This window comes from Hyaena hyaena, unplaced genomic scaffold, assembly GCF_003009895.1.
Source record: "Hyaena hyaena isolate Hyena2069 unplaced genomic scaffold, ASM300989v1 scaffold_1002, whole genome shotgun sequence".
Lineage (NCBI taxonomy): Eukaryota > Metazoa > Chordata > Mammalia > Carnivora > Hyaenidae > Hyaena > Hyaena hyaena.
In genome coordinates, this window is record NW_024081636.1 from 55,026 (window position 1) to 68,655 (window position 13,630).

Genomic DNA, 13,630 nt, shown 5'->3' on the forward strand with positions numbered 1-13,630 from the left:
AATACAATTCACCACATAGTCATCTAAAAAAATTCATAATCTGCATTAAATGAAATTCAACACTCACATATGATAAAAACACCAACAAAACAACAACATAGCAAACTAGGTTTAGGAAGGAACTTTCTTAGCCTTAATTTAATAAAGTAAAATAAATAAATAAATAAATAAATAAGGCCTCAGCAAATATAATATTTAATGGTAAAATTTTAGAACATTTTCTTTAAACTCAGGAATAAGATGAAGACGCCTCATTTCACTGCCTCTATTGAACACTGTCCTCGTATCTGGTTAAGGCCCTAAAAAGAAAAGGAAATGGTATCCAGTGTAGAAAGAAAGAAACAAATATAAATGCAAAAGCCAAGCTTTTGGACATGTGATCACCAGGCAAGAATCTAGAGTGTTCTTATATGCCAGCAACAAACTATTAAAAATTAACCTTAAGAAATTCAATTCACAATGGTATTAAAAAAAAAAAACAAATAAAAAGCCAAAATTCAATTCACAATGGTTTTTAAAAAAAAAAAACAAAACAAATAAAAAACCAAAATTCAATTCACAATGGTTTTAAAATCTGTAAAATACCCACAAATAAATCTCATAATTCTTTTATAAAGAAAGGCATAAAAACTGGACATTCTGGTTTTAAAACACTGTAATATTAATTCTGTGATGGATAAACTGACTTACCTGGAACAGAATAGAAAGTGAGAAATAAGCCCACTTTTGGGCTTAGTATGGCGTCTTAGTATTTATATATCAGTAGGAAAAAAAGAATATGTTTTGGCTCCAAATAACAGAAAACAGACATGTTTAAGTGATGCAAACAATGAGAATTATTGTATCACAAAACAAGATATTTGAGCTAAGGTTCAAAGTCATCAAAGATCCAGCCTCTCTCTTCCTCAGGATCTCAGTGAGCTCCCTCCATCATCACAGAATGCTCATGTCACAAACATACATCAAGAGGCAGAAAAAGGAGACTGTTTCCTCATAATGTATCTTCTGTCAGGGCAAAAGAAAACATTTTGTACAAACTCTTCCAGTAAACCACCCCTCGCCTGTCTTTGACTTGAACTGCTAAACTAATCATCAGGTAAGGAAAGGAGAATGCCAATGTATTCTGAGGCCAATCAGGATTTATCTGAATCATGTGAGAGAAGAACAGACACTGGAACAAAATTGATGCTTTGCCAACATGAGAAAGAGGAAAATGACTCTTGGGTAAATAATTTACTGTACTTGGAGTATTTAATAAATAGTGGGGGAGACCAGACCATCCATGTGGAAGAAAAGAAAGTTAGAGGTGCCTGGGTGGCTCAGTTGTTAAGCATCTGACTTCAGCTCAGGCCATGATCTCACAGTTCATGAGTTTGAGTCCCATTATGGATGAACATGAGCCCCGCTTTGGGTGAGCTCCTGCTCCACTTCAAGTGAGTACCAGCCCCACATAAGGTGAGCTTGAGCCCCACTTCAGGTAAACATTAGCTGTGGATAAGCCTCACTTCTCTCTCTCTCTGCCTATTGTGGAATCCTCTCTCTCCCTCTCTGCTCCTCTACTCCTCATTCACTTGTGCCCTCTTCTCAAAAGAAAAGAAAAGAAAAGAAAAGAAAAGAAAAGAAAAGAAAAGAAAAGAAAAAAGAAAAGACAAGAAAGTTAGATCTGAATGGTATCATTAACAAAAATAAGTTCCATGTGCATTAAAATTTCAAATGTCAAAAGTTAATTTTTAGTGGAAATATAGAACAATATGTTTAGAAATTAGGGGTATAAATAGGTTTCTAATACAAAACATAAATAAGCACAAGTTATAAGGGATAATATTAACCAGCTAGACTACATTAAAATTTTAGACTTCTGCACAATATACTGGAATTAAAGTTAAACAACAAACCACACCCTTGGAGAAGTATTTGCATGATATGAGACAGTTTTTCTGTTACCCAATGGATAAAAATGGGCACAATATAAAAATGGGCAGTTGAAGGGTGCCTGGGTGCCTCAGTCGGTTGGGCGTCTGACTCTTGATATCGACAGGTCACGATCTCACATTTCATGAGATCAAGCCCCACACTGGGCCCTGTGCTGGTAGTGCAGAGTCTGCTTGGGATTTTCTCTCCCTCTCTCTCTGCTCTTCTATGCTCTGTCTGTCAAAGAAATAAACTTAAAAAAAAAAAAAAGAATGAGCAACTGACAGAAGAGAAAAACTGAAAAGCCAATAAATACTATACAAGATGTTCAAACTCATCAGGAGTCAGAGAACTGCAAACATATATAAAGAAATGACACAGACCAGCTATTTAAAAAATGTTCTAATTTGATAAAACTGAGTACTGGACACTATGTAGGGAAACGAAATGTCATACACGCCTAATGGAAGGGTCAACTAGTTCAAACTCTTTGGCGATCACTTTGCTGGTATTTAGTAAACTCAACAATATGCGTGGTCAACAATCTAACATCCTTTCCAAGGTATGTATCCTACAGAAACTCTTTTACATGTATACCAAAAAACAACAAAAAACATGTCCTGGGAGATTCACCATATTCTCTCTCTCTCTCTCTCTCTCTTTCTCTCTCTCTCTCTCTCCCGTGTTTCCTCTCTCTCTGTCTGTCCCTCTACACACACACATACACACACACACACAAATATGGAATATTTGCATTGGATAAATATGAATTGGATAAATAAAGTATTTTATATTCATATAATCAAATAGCATGGTATAGTTTAAATAAATGAACTAGATCTACACATGTCAGCTTGAATTATCTTAAAAAAAAGAATGTTGAGAGGAAAACACAAGTTGTGTAGGAATATTTATAATACAATATTACCTACATAAAAAGTAAAACCCAGAGCACAATACTCTGTATTATTTGTGGATAAATAAGTATTTAATAAAAATATAAAAACAAGGAATTGAGTTAGTGACTACCTCTGGGAAAGAAAGAAGGAGAGTAAGAGCAAGGAAGGGTATAGTATCCGAAATGTTTCAACTTTATTTCTAATTTTATTTCTTTAGTGAAAAAGGATATAGAATAAACATAGAAACAGGTAAATTATATTGAGTCTATGTGGAGAGTACATAGTTAGGTCATATTATTTTATTTAAGTTTGAATTGCTTTATAATTTCTTAAGTTTTCCATGAAGATATTTCATCAATCATGAAAAGGTTCTGACCCCATACAAATCACTTCGAATTCACTACATTCACAAATGTACTTTGCCTTCCTTCATCTTTTATTAAACATCATTTTAAGCCACATGCTAAATGTTATCTGAGGATTAGAGACTAGTTAGTGTCAGAAGAAATGTAAATAGTAGTAATATTCTATAAGAAAAGTAGCAAGGATTGAATAAAGATGCCATGGAGATCAAGAAAGGTCCAAATGGCATAAAATTGAAAAGAGGTTCCCAAAGGTTAGTCGAATGCTCAAAAGACATTCTTGGTATTGAGTGAAAAGCCAAAGAGTCACTATCAAAAAGCAAAACAAAACAAACAAAAAAAGAATAGGTATGGAAAATTCCTAGTATAATTTTAATTTGGAGGCTCTTAGAGAATATGATATAGAGTATATGTCAACAATAGGACTTATTACTAAGACTACAATAAATATCCAAGATTTTCCCCAGAAGTGAACATTTTAACTTAATATCCCAAGAAATTCCCATAGCAACATACCTGGAGAAGGAGTCTTTCAAAAGCCAGAAAGTTGTCCCATTTGGCAGTCTGTGGGTGTTTCAGAGTTTGAACTGTGGCCAGCCCAAGCTGTAGGAGCCCACAGTGATTCACTAAAGCTTTGAGGTTGTTCTTGAAGAGCTGAATATAGGACATGAGCTGCCCTGGAGTCACTCTCCCTGGAGGAACAATAATTTATCAATGGTGAAATCATAGGAAGAATGCCATCAGTAGTACTACTGCCTTGCACTGGACAGACCTTCAGAGTTTCCTAAGCTACTGTGATTCTTACAACAACATGCAAATTTGAAACGATGACCTACATTTTGCAAGTAAAGAGACAGATGTTAAGCCATCTGGCCAAGGCCATATCGCTAGTAGAGTTTATCATAATTCTACAATGCCCCATAAATAAGTTCTCAAATAAAGTTATACAAGTATTTGGTAAGCTCAACATGAGGTGCCTCTCTAAGACTGAGGACATAGCAGTCGAAGAAGCAAAAAGTCAGAATTCCTAATGGTGTGGTGTGTATAGAAAGTAGGAGGAGAAATCGGTTATGATTGCAGCTACAACCTTATCACTGGTATCCGTGGGTTCATGACAATATTCATGAGGATAAAAGCTGGCTGTTATAGGAAATAAAAACCCACGGAGAACTGGGGTGGCAAAAATAAAAAAAAAAATTTTAACCCTGGAGGATGAGGCATCTGAAGAAAACGTTTGGCATGAGTGATGCAGCACGTTTACTATAGTGGTCGCCTAGACCTAGAACAAGAGCCCTATCTCATAAGGGACTAAAGATTGTAAGAAAAAGGAACAAAACAAAATGCCTGTTGAAGATTCACTCCGTCAGAGCCTCTAGCTCCAACTTGCACCTATAGCAGTCTTGAGTGTCACCTTCTCCAGGGTGTCAGACTGCATTCCTGCCATTTATCAGTACCTTGGACAAACTCCTGGACACCAGATGCTCTCCATTGGACAAAAAGGCAGCAATGGGGTTGAACTTAGATGCAAGTCCGGAAAATCTTTCCTGCACACCTTACTCTGTCAGTGATGGGTTTGATTTAATCATAGAACTGTGTCTTAATGGTAGAAAGCAACTACCATCAGAAATTTTGTCTATAACAGCATATTTAGCTACTAAATTTTTTTAAAACCTCTTGGTATGAGAAATAATAATACTGTCATTGCATATTTTTTATTCATCATTTTCATGAAAACCCAGGGCATGAAATTTGAATAAACAAACTTTTGTGTTTCAAGTCTTGCATTCCCAGAAATCAGCATTACATTTCCTTCCTTTTCAATCACTTTTCTAGTATAATAAAGGCACAGTATATTAAAATATTTAAATATAGTACGTCCTGCTAAAACCTAATTGTTCACACACAACTGGCAAACGGAATAATTTCAATATTACACAAAAGTCACATCTGTTCATTTGTCATTTTTTCTCATTATTTTAACATTTTGCGCCACCTAATAACAGCAGCTGAACACGAAGTACACAAACACAGCTGAGCACTGCAAGCCATGAGAGGAACCAAGCACCAGGCACAGTGCACACACATCTCCAGCTTGTTCTCTGGGCTCTGCCTGGCCACGTACCCTGCCTTGGAAGTCCTTCCTGTTGGATTTTGCTTGATCTTCAGCGCAACTAAACAGCCTCTCCTCCTCTTTACATCCCCTTCCAGGAAGCTACCTTCAACTCTTTGGTTCACATAAAGCCTGTAGGTGCTGTAACGTTTCTCTATTCATAGAAACTTAGTGTATCTTTTTATCTATGCTAGTCTTTTATCAAGATTCTTACTAGTTTTGTCAGTGCTCTGATGATTAATTTGCAAAGACTTTTGAATGGGCCTCTGCTAATAGATTTTTTTTAAATCATGAATCCTGATTCCTAATATGTAATTCTGCAAAACGCTTCCAGGAATGTATACACACTATAGCAAAAACATCCACAATATATAGATTAAAGGTGGAAACTCTACTAAAATTAAACGATAGGTCAGTAGGCAGCACCATCAGAGGAAAATTCAACAGTTGACATGAAAGCCAGAATTTCGTGCATGAAAGATGGTTTAGGAGATTTGTAAATAACATACAAAAGGCTCAGAGGGTAGCTGAACAGACAGTTTATATCCCCTTTACTCCTTCAGAATGACAGAAAAAATTAAAAAGGGATAGGAACACCCAACAAAAAGATTGTAAGATAGTGTATATACCGACAAGAGATTTCAAACATTTTGCCCCTATCTGTTGGTTATCTTTGTAACCTACATTATATATTAAAACTTTCTTTTTTGTTCTGTCAACTACAGATGGTATCCTACAGCTTTTCATGTTCTCAGAAGAGGATATTAGCCACCTCCCCCCTTACATTTCCCTTTACTTCTTATTCCCCCTTTCATCTTTCAAATCATCTGTACTTTTATTTTTACCTTGTCACAATGACTGGCGTTTATATTTTGTTCTGTAACCATAATTTAGTCTTATGTGCTTTTTCTATGGTTCCATTAGAAAAGTTCAAAATCAATCAACAGTGCTTACATCATTATAAATAATATAACTACTAATGGCAGAGCCAAATTATGTGTTGATTACATTTCCTTATGCGTGTAATATGCTTCGCTCCTAGAATCTTCTAAAGCATATTTTTCTTTCTTCCTTTCTCTTCCTTCCTTCCTTGCTTTTTCTCTTGCTCTCTGCCACTCTCTGTTCTGATAAGGCATTATCTGCCTTAACCAAAGCTTTGAAGTATTCTAATCTCAAATACACTGTCTTACCTTTGGAGTCTGTGGGGTTTTTTCCCTCCCTGAATAGTGTCAAACCCTTCATGATCCCATTCCAACATGGGCAGACTGTTTTCTAGGCCTTTCTGCACAGCCAGCAGCCTGGAACTGCTTTTATTGCTGTCCTGTCGGAACTGATTCATCAAATCCACAATTTTTCTTTCTTGGTATACTGCCTTGCTTTGCTGGACATCCTCAAGTAACTTCCTCAGAAAAGAAACTTTGAAGAAAGCAGAGTTTTTGTGTCCCTGAAAAGGCATTTTCTTGCCCTCAAAGTTTCATAATAGTTTATCTGGGTCTGCAATTCTAGGTTGCCAATAATGTGCTGTTCACTACATCCTGGTTTTCATGGTTGCTAATAAAGAATGTGTGCCAATCTCATTCCTGCTCCTTTGTAGGTGAGCTTCTTTTTTCCATTTCGGGGCCTGGGGGCTCTTATTCTCTTGTACTCACAGTGAGTATGTCTAGTTTAGAGGCCTTTTATTCTTTCCACTTTCTTCTCAGGAGGCCCATTCAGTTTGACTTTCTTCACATCTGGGAAAGTCTCACATTCTTCCTTTGTTAATTTCTTATTCTCTGCTTTCTCTTTCTTTCTGAAACTTCTAATATAGCTTTTGGACCTCCTGGATTGGTTCTCTATATCTTTTATCTTTTCTAACATCTTTTCAATGCACTGTTCGTTCTACATTTTAGGAGAGTTTCTTAACTTATGTTTAAATTTTGGCTGAAATTTGTTGGTTACATACCATACAATTCACCCTTAAAACGTACAGTTTGGTTGGTTTTGGTATATTTACAGAGTTGTACAGTCATCACCACTATATAATTAGAGAACATTTTCATCACCCCCAAAAAAAGCCTATACCAAATTCCCTCAGTTAAGAAAAAGATAATGTTATAAATCCATATAAATCAGAATATAACCTGAACGCAATTTTCCATTGGGAGACATAATTATAGTTAGTTATACTTAGTTATAACTGAGAAACAGCAGAAATGAGACTATTCAAGTAATTATAACTGTAAGTGAACTCTAACTTTTTATATGTTTATAATAACAATATCATACTTATCATATTAAAAAAATTTTAACTAAAATATAAATTCCCGGAAGGTAAAAGAGGAATGGAAGTGTACTAAATAATGGAACAAAACAAATAAAAATAAAGCTCATAACCTCAGCCCCCCAAACAGGGTTCTGCATAGAATACATGAAAAGGTAGGGCAGCAAAGAGGGGGCCCCCTCTTTAGAAGGTGCCCTCAACCCCAGGCTCAGAAACCTCAGGCATAGGAGGGGTGGAGAATGAGGAGTACAACATAAAGCAAAGCATACAAACATTAAGTGCATATTTATAATTTACATATGTAAATTAACATTTACATATGTAACCACCATTCAGATCAAGGTACAGAATATGTTCAACACTCCAGAAGACCCCTCTGCAGACCTATCCAGTCAATAATCCCACAAAGGTTGACCGTTACTTCTACCTCTACCACCATAGATCATTTTTTATCTGCTTTTGAACTTCATATAAATGAAATTATACATATGTACTCTTTTGTGTCTAGCTTTTGTTCAACATTATCCAGAATCTCAATCTTTTTTTTTTTTTTTAAGGTGCTTTATTGCTCTAGAAGACCGTACTGGATTTTTTCATCTATTCTGCTTTGATTTTTTTTTCATCTATTCTGCTTATACTTTACAGTTTGGAGCCATTATAAGTAATAATACTATGAACATTCTAACAACATGTCTTTTGGTGAATGTAAGCACTCGTTTCTATTGGTTACATGCCCATGAGTTTGCTGGGTGGATGTATACTTAGCTTAAGTTGAAACAGTTTTCCAGGGTTGTTATCAATATCTTCACACATTTTAAATTTGATTAAATTTAACAATTTAATTGGGGTGCCTGGGTGGCTCAGTCAATTAAGCATCCGACTTTGGCTCAGGTCAGGATCTCACAGTTCACAAGTTCGAGCCCCATGTCGGGCTCTGGGCTGACAGCTCAGAACCTGGAGCCTGCTTCGGATTCTGTGTCTCGCTCTATCTACCCCTCCCCCTATGCACTCTCTCTCCCTCTCTCTCTCCCTCTCTCTCTCTCTCTCTCAAAAATAAAATAAAAAACATTTAACAAAATTTTTTGGTTAAAAATTTAACAATTTAATGTAATTTTTAAAGTGTACATGTAATGTTTAAAATAAGGCACAATCATATGACTAAGTTACCTTCTGGTATTTTAATGATGGGTAGCCAAAACACTAATAAGAATGAAAGAAAAGAGGGGCACCTGGGTGGCTCAGTTGGTTAGTTGTGGATCAAGTTGGTGAGTCCAACCTTGGCTCAGGTCATGATCTTATAGTTTGTGGGTTTGAGCTCTGCACTGGACTCTGTGCTGAGAGCTCAGAGCCTGGAACCTGCTTCGGATTTTGTGTCCCTCTCTCTCTGCCCTTCCCCCACTCACTCTCTGTCTCCCAAAAGTAAATAAACGTTAAAAATATTTTTTTAAAAAAAGAATGAGAGAAATGAATCACAATGGAAACCATATTGCCATGTGATTAGTATGCATATTTATTTTATTTTTCTCATAATATTTTCATATTTATTTACTTACTTTCTTACCCAAGTTACACAGAAAAAGGTCTGGAAAGCAAGATACTAATTTAGGAGCAAAGATTATGCTGAAGAGCACGATAGTGGGGAGGGAGGATGTACCTTTACTTTAGTTCATGCACCACGTTATGATCTGAATTTTCTAGAAGCATGTGCCAGTATTACTTTTTTTAAAAATTATTTTTAATGTTTTTTATTTATTTCTGACAGAGAGAGAGACAGTGTGAGCAGGGGAGGGTCAGAGAGAGAGGGAGACACAGAATCCGAAACAGGCTCCAGGCTCTGAGCTAGCTGTCAGCACAGAGCCCAACGCGGGGCTCGAACCCATGAACCGTGAGATCATGACCTGAGCTGAAGTCGGACGCTTAACCAACTGAGCCATCCAGGTGGCCCCAGTATTACTTTTTAAACAGTCTCTTATTTCTGAAATAAAATCAATGTATACCTCAGGTAAAATAAACATATGTATTTCTGTCTGGGAAATTTGAGTTTATTACTATCATTGATTTATACAATGGATGAAGCATTGACTTTCAACAGATAAAGAAATAGGACAGTAATAATAACTGCCTGCTTCCCACCTCTATTGAGGTCAAAGGGCAAATATGGTTAGCATCCAGGTGGAGAGATTAGTCATAAATGAGAAACAAACTTCATGATCATGATGACTATTAGATGCTGAAACAAGTTCTTAAAGAAGGGAGAGGGAAGACATTATAAATCTCTTCCCATCAGGATCTGAAGGGCAGTATATACAGCCATCTGTATAGTGAAACCTGGATGAAGTCCAGCTGGGAATTGATGTCCATTTTTATCACACCATATATATGTACTGAAGGTTTCCTGGATATCCTTTAGATCGTGTGTGTTTCTTGTTACACGAATTTTGAGCTCTATGGTATACAAAGATAGAGTAAGAAACTAATGTGAAAAGAACATTTAAATTATACAAATCAATCAAATTACTCCAAAATTCAGAAGTTTATTGCAAGATATGTTTTCAGGATAGTGTGGAATAAAGGATAACTCCTGTGGGACCAGGGGTCACAAACAGAAAATAAACAGTTCTCCCCGAAAGTTATACGAAACAGTGAAATCTAAAACCACCAGAAACATTTATGGTTTGGTTTTCCTTGGAAATGCAGCCTTCCTGAGGCTAACTTAAACACTGCATCAACATTTATAAACTCAGCAGAGAGCACAGAAGGGAACAGATAGATCGCCCCTGTTTTCCAGAGGGCAGTACCACAGGCTGCCAGGGAAGGAGCATTTCCTTGATGGCTCTACTCTGACTTGGACAGGAATTTCTGCTCTTAGGGGAGCTTATGTGAAGAAACTCCCATGATGTAGCCATGAGCCTTCTCATCATATCATTCTCTTGGGTTTTTAAACTCCTAGCCCTTATTCTCATGTTGAGGATCCCTTATGCTAAGAAAACATAAAAATAAGGAAGAAAAGGAAGAGAAGGAGGAAGAAGATAAAGAGGCAGAGGAAGGAAAAAGAAGAGGAAAAAAAGATGCACCAATTTGTTAAAAATACAGGGCCATTGGGTAGATGCTTGAAGAAGGAACATTAGAAATTCAGACTCCCATTTTGCAAATGAGGGACACAGAGAAATAGAGGCAAATCAAGGTCTGTTTAGGTGATGGGGAGTAACAGGCAAGTATTTGTTTAATGACCTTAAAGCTTTCAGGCATTATTACAAAACTCTTTCTGTCCATTTCTCTAGATTCTCTATTCATACCCTTAAACAGAGGTAATGTTTAGGGTTCTACCGTTCACCCTTCTTCTCAACCATTCTAACTTTTCTCTCTAGCTTATAACTCCTTAGAAATTCACTACTTAGGCTTCAAGATATTTGCCAGGTAACTAAATCCCAAATCTGTACTTCGGCTTCTGGAAACCATTAGTCTAGCCACACATTTTCCAAATGAAATGGTCAGGGAACAAATCCTTCAGAGAATAATTCCACCTCTGCAGTGGGTAGAACACTCTTCATATGCAGTTACATAACCATTGGTCATTATGCTTATAAACGTGTCTTACATGCCCGGGAGCCAATATAATGCCATCAGACTATACCTTCCTTTAAAAAATGCTTCAAATTTCATAAACACTATGTTTCATATCAATCATCTAATTATCAGATCAGCAGATAATCTGCTAACTCCCCATTTTGCAGACAGAAAAACAGACTCAGAAGAGTTAAATGACTTATTTGAAGACAAAATAATATTTTATACACTTATCCCCTACAAACACTTAATATATAATATGTGCAGATAACAAATATCTTTTAAATGAATAAAAATGATTGTCTATTACCGGTAGACCTGGATAATATCTAGAAAAAAATTTCAGTGAGCTTTTGCTCCTTCTATTTTGACACCCAACTATGATTCCAATGATCTCTAGGAAATTGTGCCAAACTTATACCCCAGGGAATATGGGATGTTTTTCATATGACGATTCTCAAAGATGCTCCACAGACCTCTGGGTCTTTGTGACACCATCAGGTAGTCAAAAAAGTCCATTATTTTAGTAATAATACTAAGATGGTCCTTGTTTTGTTACTGTGCAGTGTTTCCATGTGGTGCAAAAACAATGGCCGGTAAAAGCGCTGGGGCCTCAGCACCAATACAGGCAGGGGTGCTGAGTTACACAAGTGGCCAGTCTCACTTCAGAATGGTCATGAGAAAACTGTAAATGTCAATTTTATCAACTCTCAGCCCTCAAGAAAACATCAATATCCTGTGTAAAGGAATGGGAAATATAGGAAAAGCACTTCTGCTACAAACTGCAATACAATGAAGGACTTGAGGAAAAGCACTGCTGTGATTACTTGAGTGACCGCTGTTTTCGTGCTGCACAATTTTTACTGGGAGAAAGAACTGAGAAACTCTGGTTCTTTATACATTTTCCCAAAAAATGAATGAAGTGAGCCTGTCACTTCATGGAAAATGACAGTTGTCTTGTTAATGACCAAACTCAAGTTTTCATGTGAAAGTTACAATTTTGGAAAACTTATATCTGTCCCTATATCTTTACATTCCAAATAATTAACATTTTCTAATGACATTAGCGGTGATATCAGCAAATATGTTTTTTATATTATACAATATGTGTCAACCGCTGGAAGAGCTGCACAACTTAGAGAACCAATATTTTCCAAGTGACTAATGCACGTGGTATAAAATAACGTCTGTGTGAAAGATCCATTTAAAGTGCAAGAGACATCAATGGGTTTAAATGTAACTGAGTATGGAAAATTCCATGATCTGGTATCATACTCCACAATGGAATTAAATCCAAGAAATGGCCTCTTGTAAAGCTGGTGTATTACCAAAAAAGAATATCTTCAATTTTCTGAAAAAGTATTAAAACAGTCCTCCTTTCTCCAAAAGGAAAAGGCCTTATCTTTGTAAGGCCATTTTATCTTTATATACTTCATGCAAAATACTGAATCATAACAGATTAACTGAAGAAGCAAATATGTCTTCTATTAAACCAGACATCAGAGGTATGCAAAAATGTAAAGCAGTGGTACTCCACATTGTTTGTTTTTGAAATCAGTTATTTTTCATAAAAATGTGACTCATGTTTACATGTAATAGGTTTATCATATTTTTATGTTACTTAATATATAAGTATTTTAAAAAGTTATCCCTGCTTGATGCAATGTTTTCTACATTCCAAAGAGTCAATAGATATAATCACATAAACAAAAGCTTGTGGGGTCCTCAACAATTTTTAAGAGTGTAAAGTCGTTCTGCGACGAAAAGTTTTGCGGACTAATGTTCTAATCAATGTCATTCTCAGATTCCACCCCTAAGACAATTATAGCACACTATATGTTAACTAAAAATTAAATAAATAAATAAAATGAATGTAAAGGGCTTTCTGAGACCAAAAAGTTTGAGAAATAATGTTCTAAATCAATGTCAATTCTGGACACTGCAAGAGAGTGACTGAAAAAGTAATCCATTAAATAAATATATAACAAATATCAACTGAACTGATAGTATTAATTCAAAAATGTTCTTATTAAGGGGTGCCTGGGTGGCTCAGTCAGTTAAGCGTCTAACTTGAGCTCATGTCATGATTTCGTAGTTCGTGGGTTCAAGCCCTGTGTCGGGCTCTGTACTGTCAAAGCAGAGCTTGGAGCCTGCTTCAGATTCTATGTCTCCCTCTCTCTCTGCTCCTCCCCCACTCACATTCTGTCTCTCCCAAAAATAAACATTAAAAAATTTTTTAATGTACTTATTAATTTCATGAACATTTATCAGGTATAGAGTGAGTTCAAGGTCTTGTGTTAGGTGTGGAGAATACTAAGAAGCATAGATAAGAGTTCTTGGGCCCAACTACTCAGGGTTTGCTAGTAACTGCTACAATAGCAATATGAACAGAAACAGTACTGGCAGGGATATAAGATGTTGTGTATTAGAGAGGATGGAAGAGGGTGGATAAGATGGGGAAAGTGCTGGATGAGAATTTTACAAGCCAGGAGACTGAATGGGTATTTCAGCTTGGGTGGGG

General features: G+C 36.3%; 1 protein-coding gene across 1 annotated transcript in view; it reads right to left on the bottom strand.

Moving 5' to 3' along the window:
- Positions 1–228: 228 nt before the first annotated feature.
- Positions 229–13,630, bottom strand: part of LOC120223539 (sec1 family domain-containing protein 2) — an 80,339-nt gene continuing 66,937 nt past the window's right edge. The window contains exons 4-5 of the mRNA XM_039221724.1: positions 3,689–3,864; positions 229–299 (exon numbers count right to left, since the gene is read on the bottom strand). Of these exons, the coding sequence (XP_039077655.1) occupies positions 252–299; positions 3,689–3,864 (224 nt within the window). The 3' untranslated portion in view covers positions 229–251. The remainder of the gene's footprint in view (positions 300–3,688; positions 3,865–13,630) is intronic.